Source organism: Lissotriton vulgaris, chromosome 7, assembly GCF_964263255.1.
Source record: "Lissotriton vulgaris chromosome 7, aLisVul1.2, whole genome shotgun sequence".
NCBI lineage: Eukaryota > Metazoa > Chordata > Amphibia > Caudata > Salamandridae > Lissotriton > Lissotriton vulgaris.
The window spans coordinates 1,015,369,071-1,015,382,949 of NC_141695.1; the positions used below are offsets into that span (position 1 = coordinate 1,015,369,071).

General features: G+C 44.7%; 1 protein-coding gene across 4 annotated transcripts in view; it reads left to right on the forward strand.

Moving 5' to 3' along the window:
• GABRP (gamma-aminobutyric acid type A receptor subunit pi) overlaps positions 1 to 13,879 on the forward strand; it is a 112,659-nt gene that overhangs the window by 65,497 nt on the left and 33,283 nt on the right. For all 4 annotated transcript variants that reach the window (XM_086931433.1, XM_086931432.1, XM_086931431.1 and 1 more), the window contains exon 5: positions 6,209 to 6,426. In XM_086931433.1, coding sequence (XP_086787559.1) covers positions 6,209 to 6,426 — 218 coding nt within the window. The remainder of the gene's footprint in view (positions 1 to 6,208; positions 6,427 to 13,879) is intronic.

The following is a 13,879-nucleotide window of genomic DNA, read 5'->3' on the forward strand; positions in this document are numbered from 1 at the left end:
GTAAGTATGTGCCTCAGGCAGAGCGAGAAATAACTTAAACAGAGAGGAGATGGTCTTTTGGGGATAGCATGGTCTCAGAGTACTGTCTTGCACACAGCAACATTATAGTAGAGGAATTCTCTTGTATCGTTCGGAAGGTGTGCATTTGTCTTTCAAGGCAAATAAGCGTATCTATCTGCTGAATTTAAGAGAAAACGTGGTAAGCATCTAGGGGAAGAACCTGTGGTGCTAGAAGGATCAGTAATGTTGGGTGATTTTATAATGTGGTGGGGCAGGAAAACATCCAATCAGCAGTGCTCTCAGGTGGCCATTTCAAGTGTCGACTATAGTTTCAAGTCAAGAATTGAACTTAATGCTTGTGCATTCTTTAAACTTATCAAACAAGTTGACATTTATAAGCTGGTATTCAAATCCAATGCTGCAAAAGGGTTTCCAGGTTGTCTAACTATTGTGAAGGTCTAACCAGCCGAGCATTCCAAAGGTGTTCTAGGTACATCCAGGCTAGTGCCGGATACCTGGCGCTCAATATTTCATCGGCCTCAAATCACACATGCAGTCTGGCTTAAAACATTATTGCCTAGCTGCGGGAAGGTTAGATAAGCACGACATTCTGATAATACAGTGCTCCGAATGGGATCTTACAGCCACAAGAAACTCACTAAAAGGGACACATACCACAGAAATACTCCTGAGTCCTGAAGCAGCACTCAGGTGGTGTAAAATGCACTAAGTGCATTGGGCTCAAAAAATTATAATTAACTGTACATCATGAGAAACTTTAGTTAAAAATTCCCAATGAAGTATTTGCACAAGTCATTTTAACCTCAATAACAGTGTTGGAAGCCACAACAGACCCTATTGGAGTTGAAAAGAAGATTCTTGGGGTAACAAATTCAGAGCCAGTCTGCATGTGAGCGCACAGGTTAAACTCAATGACCCTAACCAGACTTGAGGGCGATGCCGCCTCTACTACCCCGGGCGTTTTGGCAAAGCCACCTCCGTGTACAGGGCTCTCTGGGCTTGACACTGGTCTGCTATGTGGGCAATGGGCATGAACAAGGATATAGCTTCAGCACCCAATGTAGGACGCCCATCCTTACCTCGTAAGAGCCCACTACCCGCCCTATTGTTTTGTGAGCTGAATCAGTGTCAGTCTCAGAAAGAAACATGGGCGAAAAAAGATCGGAGGTGGAAACATATTTTGGTTTTATTCAAAGAGCATTTTCGGTTTGTTGATAAAAGCTCCTAAAATTTCTAACTTACTGTACACCATTTTTCTTTGTCGCTGTGCATGTTGTCAAACACCTACTCTGGCGCAGAGGCGATGAATTTCAGCTCTGTTCTAAGACAACAGTGAAGAAAAAAAGTAGACTTGTTCTTATTGGCAGCTGCTTTAGCCGGCTGTCTCTTCCTAAATTCCAGTCCGGCAGAACAACCTTGCTAACACCCCAATGCCTATGGTGACATGACACACAACACAGACATTTTTCCTCACCTTTGTGGCTAATGCCACGGACCCTGGTCTCCTTGGCCGGCCCTTTGGCGGTGACCCACGACCCCCCAGGTACTTTCTGCTCTCTCCAAATGACCTTGCCCCTTAGTTACATTTTAGTCAAACAGCAACACTTTTAGTTAACATATCTGACACTCTGGAACGCACTGCAAACACACCAGTAGTTTATCCTTAATTAGTTCAGAACCCTTTGAGGGAAGGAAGAGGGAACAAATGCTGCTGCCTGCCTATGCCTATCTTTTAGGGAAGGCCTGGGAAAGTGAAACCAAACTATGTTTTGTCGACTGGAAACTAATTAGTGCGGGGTTGCGCACCAGCTAGCACGTTTGGAGTTAAAGTGAAATATGATTTATAACCACGCAACTTAGCCCAGTGGGCGTCAAGGCGCCTAGCTCAATATCTAGCTGAGTCAACAAGGTGACGGGAACTTACTGGTAGGCTTTAATGAAACACCAAGTTTTAAGGGCTTTCCTAAAGAGATCCAAAGAGGGCTGAGATTTGATCTCCAATGGAAGTGTGTTCCATAATTGGGGTGCCAAGATGGAGAATGCCCTACTCCCCCATCTGACCTTCCTAAAACGGGGGACTACCAGCTGATTCAACTCTAGAGAGCGAAGACATCTGCTAGGCACATAACGGGTAAGCAGAGACCCAAGAGCATCAGAAGGGCCTGCCATGAGGGCACTGTAAGTGAGGCAAAGGAGTTTGAAAGAAACCCTGGAAGGAATAGGGACCCAATGAAGGCTCTTCCTTGCCATAGTAGCAGATGAAAGCCATGGAAGGGCCAACACAAACCGCGCAGCAGCATTCTGCACCACCTGCAAACGCTGCAGAAGGCACTTGTTAGCCCCAGCATAGAGTGCATTACAGTAGTCAAGCCTGGAGCCAACAAGAGCGATCACGATCTGCTTGCATACCTGGGGGGAAAGGTAATGAAGGATTCTTTTAAGGGTCCTAATGACTCCCCAACAGGTGGCAACTGTCCTATTTACCTGGAGCTCCATAGAGAGCGAGGTGTCGAAGATGACGCCAAGGTTCCTGGCAGATTGGGCGGGAGTGGGGCAGGTGCCAAGAGATGAGGGCCACCACTCGCCCGACCACACGTCCTGGTCCTTGCCAAAGACCAGGACCTCTGTTTTGTCGCCATTCAACTTTAGGGAGTTAAGGATCATCCACTCCGCAACAAGCTGCATGCAAGACCTAAAGTTGGACGCGGATGTACTCGCAGAGTGGGCCAGGAACACCATAATCTGAGTGTCGTCGGCGTACGACACCACCTCCATCCCCTGTGATCTTACTAATCTCGCGAGGGGGGCCACGTAGATATTAAACAGGGTCGGGCTCAAGGCCGACCCCTGTGGCACCCCACATTGCAACGATTTAGCAGGGGAGAGGAAATGTCCGAGCATCACTCGCTGTTCTCTCTGATGTAGGAAAGAGTTCAGGAGACTCAGAGCCGACCCTGTTACCCCTGCCTCCCTTAACCAAGATGTCAAAGTAGAGGGAGATAGGGTTTCAAACGCCGCCGTGAGATCCAACAGCACTAACACGGTAGTTTGGCCAAGATCTACTTTTCGGCGAATGTTGTCTACTACCTTGGTAAGAGCAGACTCAGTGCTGTGGAATTTCCTAAAACCATGTTGGGAGCCATCCAAAAACCCAGAGGAGTCCAGGAAGATGGATAAATGAGAGTTCATGTGAGCTTCCAACATCTTTGCTGGAGCCGGCAGCAGGGAAATGGGTCTGAAATTCTTGAGAAGACCAGGGTCCAAAGAGGGCTTTTTAAGGAGAGGCTTCACTATCGCCTTCTTCCAGACCGAAGGAAAGGTACCCTGTTCCATAGCCCCATTCATTATTTCCAGCAGAGGGGTAGGATGATGTCCCTACATTCCTTAAGTATTTTCAAAGGAACTGGGTCCAGAGGAGAAGCTGGTTTGGTTCTGTCTAGCAGTCGATTAAGACCCTCCAGGGAAAGTGCTGGAAAGTGGGTAAGGGTATGGGTAGGATCTCCAGCCCAAGATTCAAAATACGTAATTCCAGAGGAATCATTGTCATTCAAGGTGTTCCGCTGGGATTGTAGAGCAAGATAGATATCATCTATTTTTTGTAAAAGAAGTCCGAGATGTTGTTGCATAACTCTTGTGAGCTTACCACGGGGTCAGGTGCCTGGAGAGAGCAGAGGGAGTCCACGATCTTAAAAAGCTCTTTAGATGAAATGAGAGAGCTAGTCAGGTTGGTGAAATATTCCTGTTTTTCCTTAATAACTCTGCTTTTATATTCTCGCAGCTGGCACTTGTATACCTCCCGCTCTGTAGCATCCCAAGATTTGCGCCAGCCTCTCTCCTTTCTTCTACAGTTTTGTCTAAGAAGCCTCAATGATTCCGAAAACCAGGGGACTGTAGGTTTCTGTCGTGCCACGTATCTAAGAGAGGTAGGGGCTAACTCTTCAGCTGCCTTGGTGATAGAGTCTGCAAGTTCTTGTGCCGCCTCATCCGCCTCCCTCAAGGATGAAATGCTAGTGGCTCGGATATAGGGAGCAAGAGCATCATTGGAGAAGTTTCGGAAGCTTCTTTTAAGACCTTTATTAGTGGCAGCGGGATTAACCTCGGCAAGGGGAGATTCTAAATCCAGTGGTACTGTTAGATGATCTGACCATACCAGCGGCAGGGGCAAGCCAACTGATAATCTCGGATCATTGGAAAACACCCCGTCCAGAGTGTGACCGGCCCTATGAGTCGGGCAGTGCACCATTTGGACGAAGTCACAAGCTTCCAATACGTTAGTCAGGGTAGAGGTATTTTTAGATTCCAGGTCGTCTAGATGGAAATTTAAATCACCAAGAATGGTGAAATGAGATCTCCCAAAATATGGCTCCAAGGTTCTGAAGAGCTCAGGGCAGAAATTGGTTCTCGGTCCTGGGGTCTGTAGACAAGAATTCCAGAGAAGGAGACCGAAGGAGAACAAACAATACAGAAATATAAAGCCTCAAAGAGATCCAAAGGAACCGATAGAGAGTTCACAGTGCATAAGAGTGTCGCCTTGAAGAGGATTTCCAGTCCTCCTCCTCTGCGCCGCACTCTATCCTGTCTATGAAGCATATAACCTTCAGGGATAGCCAGAAGGAGATCATGACCTGAGGACTCAGAGGCCCACGTCTCGGTCACGAAGACCTAGTCTGGTTGCCTCAGTAGTTTACACTGAAGTCTGACAGACGAATAGGCAATTTTCAACCACTATGCGTTTCACTTTTCAACAGCCTTTCTGAGGTATTTCCATAATTTTATAAGCCCGGCTAGATAAACGCAAGGAAGATGTTCTTCTGTTCGCGTTCAGCAAAGGTTGCCAAAACAACACCTAGTTGTTAACTCATATCTCGTGCTATTGATTTGTCTCACCTGGTCATTCAGAAGGATTTTTTGTTGTTGGAAATTATGCAGAAAGGCTTGCTGCACTGCTTGCGTAAAATATTGTAAATGAGTTCCTATGTCTTTTAATGTTTTATATTAAATTTATATATTTTATTATTTAGTTACAATTTTAAAATTAATAGGTATTTTAAATAAGTAACATTTACAACTTCAATGCATATTTTTATGTTTCTTATAGTTATTTCAAAGTTTTATTTATTCCTTTTTTAAAGTATTTTGTGCATTGATATTTATTATCACACCATTTCTGTTAGTTGTGAATTTAAATGTTTTATTATTATTCATATTACTTGCAAAAATAATACTAATACTTAATAATAATGACAATAATAATTTATAATTAGCATGATTGATTAATAATACTGTCAAGATTTACCCTTATTATCAACACCGTTATTATTGGTACAATTATTATTGTTATGATTATTAATATTATCTAATGTAATTAATATGTCTTTGACATGATTTGATTTTTTGTTTATGTTTAGAGTGTTGGATTTTTGTGTTGCCTATTTTTTATAATTCAGGAATTTGAATAGTAAATGTGACTTTTTAAAAAAACGTTTCTGTCTTTTAATACTGCTGGTCACATTGGATTGGAAATAATATCAAAGTCCAATGCTATTCTTACTGTTGCCTAGGTTGGAGTGGGACTCATAATTTTGACCTCTCCAAAGTCTAGCACGTTACCTACATTTGCTCAGTTTGGAGTAGAATTATATATTGGCCCCTCCAAAGACCAATGCTACCCCTACTGTTTTTCATCAAGTAATCGAGTTCAACTAAGAATAAGTACTTTGAATGTTTTGTGTAGGCAGCCACATGTAAGGGCTGAAATAATCATCTCAGCTACAGGATTTGTCAGGGTAGCCAGTAGATTGCAAATGACTACACCTGAGATGCATTTCGAATAGTCATTATCACAAAGCAATTACTGTTTTGTTAACATCCATTTTCCTATTGACTACAGCGGCAGGACATGGAACTTTAGTGTCACAACCACAGAGGGCACATAAGGTCATGCTTCTAGCATATACCCCATAGAGTCAATGAAAGATAAATTATCCTATACAAAAACATCCAGTGTGAACTGGTGTTTTCTTGCTTATTTTCTACATTGTCGACATCATTCACAATTTTGTTTATTCTGAATTCTCTACAATCCATTTATAAGAAAATGTAGTTTCTAAAGGCATCATCAATAGAAACTGATAACTATATATTGCCTTTTCTTGTCTCACATGGCACACCTCTCTCATTTGAAAAGGATTACACGGCTACCATATTTCTACGCCAGCGATGGACCGATGAACGTCTGGTTTTTGATGGCAACAAGAGTTATAGTTTGGATGCCCGGTTGGTTCAGTTGCTGTGGGTGCCAGACACATACATTGTGGACTCCAAGAAGTCTTTTCTTCATGACATCACGGTGGAGAATCGTCTTATCAGGCTGTTCGCAAATGGCACTGTTCTGTATGCCATCAGGTAACCATTTCAATGGCGACAAAGCTGGTGTAGCGTTGTTGAAAAAGATGTAATTTCCACCCTGTATTTGTTTCAACACAGTTGATAATATGAACCAACTGCAATTTCCTTGGAAATTTTTTCCTAGAGCACCATTGCTCACCCAAAAAGACTTCCGCAAATGTACAGTTTGAATGGTAAACCAATAGTAAACCTCCAAGCTCACATACTCTGCTTTTGGGGTCCCTCCATTAGCAACACCACACTGCCTAAACACCTCGGCCTCAGCCGCCAGGAGCCTGCAGCGCTAGAGGTCTTCCGATTGCCGTATCACAAGTTTACCACAGTGCCCACAGTGTGGCTGTAGTGATTTTGCAGTGCTGGTGATTAATTTTCCATATGTATTTTGACTGCATAGGTTTCGAGTGCACACATATGCATGATACATTTGGAAAAATACCACCTACCCATTGCCAGAGTCTTGGCCATATGTGGGCCATCCATGCAATGAGTATGTGGTATAAAAAGGACTCACCTGTACATTGCCACAAACAGGGTCATAATCCTCGGGGTGAAGACACTGATGTGAAGAGGGGCCTGGACTAAGGGATCCATGTCCAACTCTGACGGGAATAACAAAAAGGAGTAAATATGCACCCCAAATCCTTTGTTTCCACTGACTTGAAGGTGTCAGTCTCACCACCTTTGTCAGCTCATGGAAAAGCCAACTCACAATACGGATGGCGGTGAAACTTTCCTTTACCGCCGTATGGCAGCTGCTAGTCTCTGACCACTGCTCCGCTGGTATGCGTTGTGCTGCCTGTGTCAGCGTTTTAGCCACAGTCTTTGCAATAGCAATCCACACATCTCGTTCAGACTGTGGGTACAACGGTTCATGGACCGCCAAATTCATAATAAGGCCCGGAGACATAAATATAGACTAATGTCAAATAATGTCTAATGAGATCCATAAAATAAGTTGACATGCAGTGTTTTCTTCCATACTATATTAATAAAATATAAACTTAAAGATTTGAAACTTTGACTAAGAGGAATGTCTTTCATCGAGGGGCTCTAAGTGACATTAGCCAGACAAAGAGAGAGAAACTTAAGTTGTCCATGATGTCACTCAGAACCCTTCAAGGTGAAAATCATTCTCATTTTTCACGGTTTAGCAGTCTAAAATGGGTATGTTATATTTGGCCTCCAAAATTATCGGCCTCTGCTTCCAACATATAAACCAGCAGAGGTGTAACATATGAGCCATACATAACATGGCTGGTACTCCAATTGCTAAAAAAGTGTCCTCTTTGCCACCCACTCCCACCACCCTCGATGCAGATCCTTTACCATCCCCCAAACTTAAAACGAAATACCTGGTCCTCATGCCCCATAACTTCCTCACCCTTAGATGATAACTCTCCATCACCCAAATCCAGACTGTGAAAAGACATACTTGGCCTCCTTCCACCGTTCACCCTCTGTGCCTTACCACTCCCTCTCTACCCAAATGTTGTAGCTTTGCACTGACAGCAGCTTTGTAGGAGACTCAGGGAAGCAGAGTCTGCTTTCTCCTGCCAGTTCAGGTCTGCAGAGCCCCGTGCTGACAGGAAGACCAGAAGGAGGCAGATGCAATTACCAACCAACATTTCCCCGCCACTTTTAGGTCTCAAGGTAATGGAGCAAAGGGAGGGGAGCATTTCCCCTGGCAACATCATGACAGTCGGTAGCCACTTTTATTACCCTTTGTTGTTACATTACAGTAGTAAATAATTGGATTTCAATCCAGTTGCCCATTACGATAGAGGCTTCCAATGAAAGCCTATATAACAAATAGGTAAATGGAAATGCTGTTCACACTATGCTAAGGACTGAGCAGTTCCATGGACGGTTGTTGGACATTCTAGGTTACACTGTTGCTTTCACACCGTAGCAGTAAGCACCTACATATTGCCTTTAATTTTATTAAGTTAACCGCTTTAAACAATAATTAACAAATATTTTAAATAGATAATTACGTGTATCATTTGTAATGTAAATTTATATATTACAATAACATTGTTTGTAGTAGGAGACATGCATTGAGGTTTAAGATTGACAAACATCGACACAGTCAATAGGTTTTTTTGTAGATTGAATGCATTGAGACAAGGAATGAGGCACCCAATTTTCAGAGGCAGTTGCACCTTTGCACACACACATGGATGTAGATTAGCACAGCTACAGCCACCCTAGCACATAAAGACCAACATAGACACCCATGGTCACAGAAGAAAATAAATCTAGGCCCATAGACTTAGAAAGCACAGGCAATAAATACAAAAGTCACAAAGACTAACTAATATATATAAACACATCCATACATGATGGACTGATGTTAAAACAAGCAAACAGACTTATTTTTGTTTACTGCTCACAAAGGATTTAGGGCCCGATGTAGGTGGCCAAATACCAGTTGGTAATGGTGAAAATCTTTACATATCACTGTTACCGACTGGTATTTAGCCATTCCTGATGTAGGGAAGGAATCGGTAATAAGGAGTCAATAAATACTGATTCCTTAATACCGATTCCTTATTGGCCTTGCATTTAAGGAATCGGTAATACCGATTCCTCAAATGCAATGTAGAAAGCACATAAAAGAGGGCTTTTGTGCCTTAAGGAATTGGTAATTACCAAATTCCTTTAAAAAAGCACTTTCTTGCTTTTTTTGAAGTGCCATGTGGCACACATCCTTACCCTTAGGGCATGCATGTGGGCCACATGTGCACACATGCACATTTCAGGGGTGCAACAGAGTGTCCTTTGGACACCCTGGCACCCTTAAAATACCTTCCGGTATTACCGATTGTCTTCACATTCATTCCTATGGGCCTCCAAAATTCGGTATTTCACTATTACCTACATGTGGCCCTTAGAGTTGCCTTTGCTGATATGTTTGCTACAGGTTGTGTTACAATAGCAATTATAAAATGTAGTTTAGTTGTTCTTGGTTTTGGGAGGGTTGGGGCTAGCCATCATGACCTGAGGACATTACCGGCGTGAGCAAATCCCCAGCCATCAGCGACCACTGCAGGTGTCACGCTCCACTCCGGAAAATGCCCCTGAGTAGTTGTAGCCTCAGCACAGCCTGTGAGTGCATCCCCCCAGGATGGTTAGGGAAGCAGGGGGCCGGCAGCCGAGGATGGTGAGCACCTTTTCTGGCCACATGAAATGGTGGTCCTGCATCTTTCACAGGAAACGCCCTTCTACTTCACTCGGCCGGTGGAGACGGTGCTTCTCGTCCCTGGGCCTAGAGGAGCTCTGGTGAGCCTTGGGGTCATGAGGGAACAGGGGGTGCCAAGGGCAAGATCACCGTGCTTTGTGATGCTGGGGACAGATTCGGTTATTCAGCATTCATTAGACCAGATTGCGACTCCGTGGGATTAGCGAGAGTACACTGAATCTGTCCCTGAGCAGGGAACAAACTAGAAGAATGGCTGCCACATGCACGAAATTGTGAGTTCTCTTGTGGGGGAGGGCCTGCATTACTGTGGATTTCTGTTTGTGGGAGCCCTGGAGACCACCCAGCTGCTCCGCTGGGTACCACACGCTGGGCAGGACTAGTGCCAGGGCCCGAAGCCCCCTTGTGACAATTGGGGATACTACAGATTGTCAGCCCCGTTATTTGTAAGTGGCTGGTGGGGGATGCTCAGAGTGACTGGAGAGAAGGGAGAAATCTGCACCCTCATCCTCAGAGATTAAACTAATGTTTCCCACCGTGGGGGATGCAGGTGCTTTTACTTGTGTGCTGGCAGGGGCCAGACAGGTCCCAGGTTCCGATCCCTTGCGCTCTGCTGATGCCTTCTTACTTGGGGCCTGATGGTGATGGTGCCAGGTCTGCTGCTACTCCCTAGAACCCTGGAATCCTGACTTGTGGCCAGCTCTGCAGTGGCATGATGTTCTACCCAGTTGCTACTGAGACACTATAGGGGGTCTACACTGCACTGGGCCTCTGCTGCTGAGTGGTGTTGTCTGGCTAGTCTTTCTCCTTGTGCCCAGAGTCTGCGATCCTGCCTTTACTGTTGGGACTATCATCGGGCGCACTCGGGCCCTAGGTATGATGCATCTCTGAGCACCCTCCAGGAGGGGATCAAGCAGGGCAACTGTAGCGGTAACATGTAATCATCAACAGTAAATTTGAGAAGCTTCTGACTGTGATTGATGCTTTTGGGGATAGACTGGAGGGTAAGATTGACTCTATTGCATTTGGATCTTGGCCTTATCCGAGAGGACTCCCGGGAGGTGTCTGAGAGTGCTGTCCTTGGGGCTGACTGTTCAGTCCACTGATCGCCATCTTACAGTACTGGAGGCCCAAACAAAGCACCTGACTACCCGGCTTGATGGCCAGGATTGGAGGGCCCAGCAGAATAATGTACGCTTTGTGGGACTTTCGCAATGCGTCGAAGGTGACTCAATGCTGGTGTTCCTGGAAGATTGGCTGCAGGAAGTGATGGCCACAGGCTGTTGTTTAAATTCTGTCTTGGAGCAGACTCATTGTGTACCCCCGTAGTCATCCTGGGGCCCCACCTTGCCTAGTAGTTGCCCGCCTCCTGCATTTTTGTTACAGAGATTAATTTTTACAGCTGACCTGTGCTCATGGCCCCTCTGCAGTAGAAAATGCCAGTGTGTCCTTGTATCCTGACTTCACCCTCAAGTTTCAGAGCCAGAGTTTGTTACAGTTAAGAAAATGATGTGTGAACTGGGTTTACTCTACTCCTTGCTGTTCCCAGCCCAGCTTAGAACGCAAACGGAGGATTAGGTGCACTTCTTCGCAGATACGGCTGCGGCATGGGACTAGCTTGAGTTATACGATAAGAGCACTGTACAACCAGAATCTCTGGAATGTCACCAGACTCCTTGCACCCAAAATAGCAGATCCTGGTTTAGGGAATCATATCGACCCACCAGGTCCCAGGTGGCACTGGAGCAGATGAGTCTGATGGAGAGCACTGTGTCTCTCGAAATGGGGAGCACTCTCCGCAGTGAACATTTCTGGCCTATCATAGTTCTGCTTCCGACTCAGAGGAGTGGTGCTGGGCATGGAGGATATTCTTCCAGGGGTTACACCGGGCATAGCTGACAACCTTGTGTGATGATTGGCTACATGGTGGTAGCTCTGGATATCACTGTGGTGACTGCGTCTTTCATAATATTGCTGATTTCTTCTGTTATCCCACTTTTTAATTTCTATGGGAGGGCGGAGCTGGTCAGAAGTGGTGGCTTGTGGGGGGTGTACAATTATGTTGGATAGCACTTTTGCTCTGCTCTTTCCCCTCTTTGGAAGGCAGCTCCGGTTCTCCACTCATGTCTCTCCATTATGGAACTGATTTGTCCTCTTCTGCATTTATTTGCCTCCTAGGTGGGCTCAAATGTTTTGTCATTTGGACAGGAGGTTTTAATGTTGCAGTCCTTCAGGGGTGGTGGGGAAGTATAGTTTAGTTTTGATGTTTGTTTCTTCATATTGTTTTCTTCCAGTGGGGTGTGTATGGATGCTTCACATTGTGAATGAGGGTGGTTGTCCAGAGCGGCTGGAGGCGGCTATGAGAGGGACCCCAGGGGCTCTTAGTTTGACTGCTCTTGATGGCGGCCCAGATTCAGTTGGTTATGTGAAATGTGCGGGGCTGAGGTTTGTCCCTTCTTGGACCTCCAGAAAATGCACAGCCTCCCAGTGGGGCAGTTTTTGCTACATGGCGCCCTTCTACATGGGATCGGTGACTGGTGGGATCATGGAGCTGCAGAACTGCCAGAACATGAATGTTTGCATTACCTGTTTCTCATCACAGGCCAGACTATAGTGGTTATGCTGCTCTACAGCTCTGAATGGGGCACAGTTGGACTTGGTGCACTTCCTTCAGTGCTGGGTGGAGGATCTGGAGGTGCCATTGTCAGATTCGGCTTAGAAGAGGACACTGAAGCACAACCCTAGAGTGTCTAGGAATACGATTTTGAAGCTTATTCAGTTCTTCTACTTGCACTGGGCTTATCTCACTCCCCGGCGAGTACATGCCATGTTTCCCAACGTGAGATGATTCAGATTTCTTCCATATGGTGTGGTCCTCCCAAACACTGCTCCAAAAATGGACCACTGTAGTTTCCAGGTCTACTGATCGGGACCTTGTATTTACCCCTCATGAATGAATTCTGGGCCTGCCTGAGCCTAGCGTAGCAAGGAAGGTGACAGATAGATTTATGGAACTAGCACTGATTCTAGCACACAGACAACTGATTATGAGTTGCGAATCAACTTGCGGCCCTGATGTATACAGATGGGGAAGGGAATTAGTTAAATGGGCAGAATGTAAAAGAGACACAAATAGAAGAGAGTAGGGTAGGCAAGTACAGAAAGTACCGATTGTGCCCGCTTGGGATGACGTATTGATGGCTTGCCTCAGGTTGAACCTGGATGAGTGAATCTTAGAAGATTGACCGCTTTCAGGGGCTGAGTCCTCAGATACTGTGACGCAGGGAGTAATCCAAGACGTGGGGGACCAAACACGTGTGAGTCCGAGTGTGTGTGAGTGGGACAGGCCACAAGCTTTTGGATGGGTTTGGATGCAGGAAGGGTGGAGTGTGATCTTGGATTGTGGAGTTAGAAAGCTATTCTCAAATATTCGTGTTGTAAATGGATACTGCCAACGGAGTCCCTGTGGCCCTTCTTTTGTAATTATATATGCTTTATTTGTCGAACACTGTGTCTCTGGTCCTCCTCATATTATGTGTATTTCTGTTGTATAGCATACTGTCTACCTGCATCTCTCTGCTGCAATATGCATTGTTTGATTACATTGTAAAATATTTACTTTTCCGACTTGCTTTGGTGATGAACCTATCTTAAGCAAATAGTTAACATTCCTCTCCACAATACAAAAACCCACAATCACATTTTGTACTACTGAAACTTTATTGATAAAACACAGTTCTCAAATTGGATTATCAATAAAGTGGAACAATCTTTTCATCTAATCAAATAGTAATAACAAGGGTCTCCTCTCTGTCAAGGATTGTATGACAATACAATGCATGCCTTTACTACGCATGTCTTTTCCACACAGTCTTTTTTTCATACATGTCTTTGCCATGCATTGAAAGTATAATAAGGTAAGTGAAACTTGCATCTATATAGTTACAGTTAGGTGATATTTCTCTTAAAACATACCATTTTAAACAAACAAAACCAATTTTAATATTATTTTTTTCTTTTGGAGGGTAGCCCCAAAACCCCTCTTTTTAAAAATGTACTTATAAGCTGACCTTACAACTACAGCCCCTAAACCCTAAAATCCCACTTACCACCCTTCACCGCTACTCATCAATAAAACCTAAATGTATCCTTCCCACCCTCAAGCCTTAAAAATACCTTTACCATCCTTTACCACTACCCACCCCAAACCCTAAATTTACCCTTACCACTCTTTATCACCACCCACCCCTA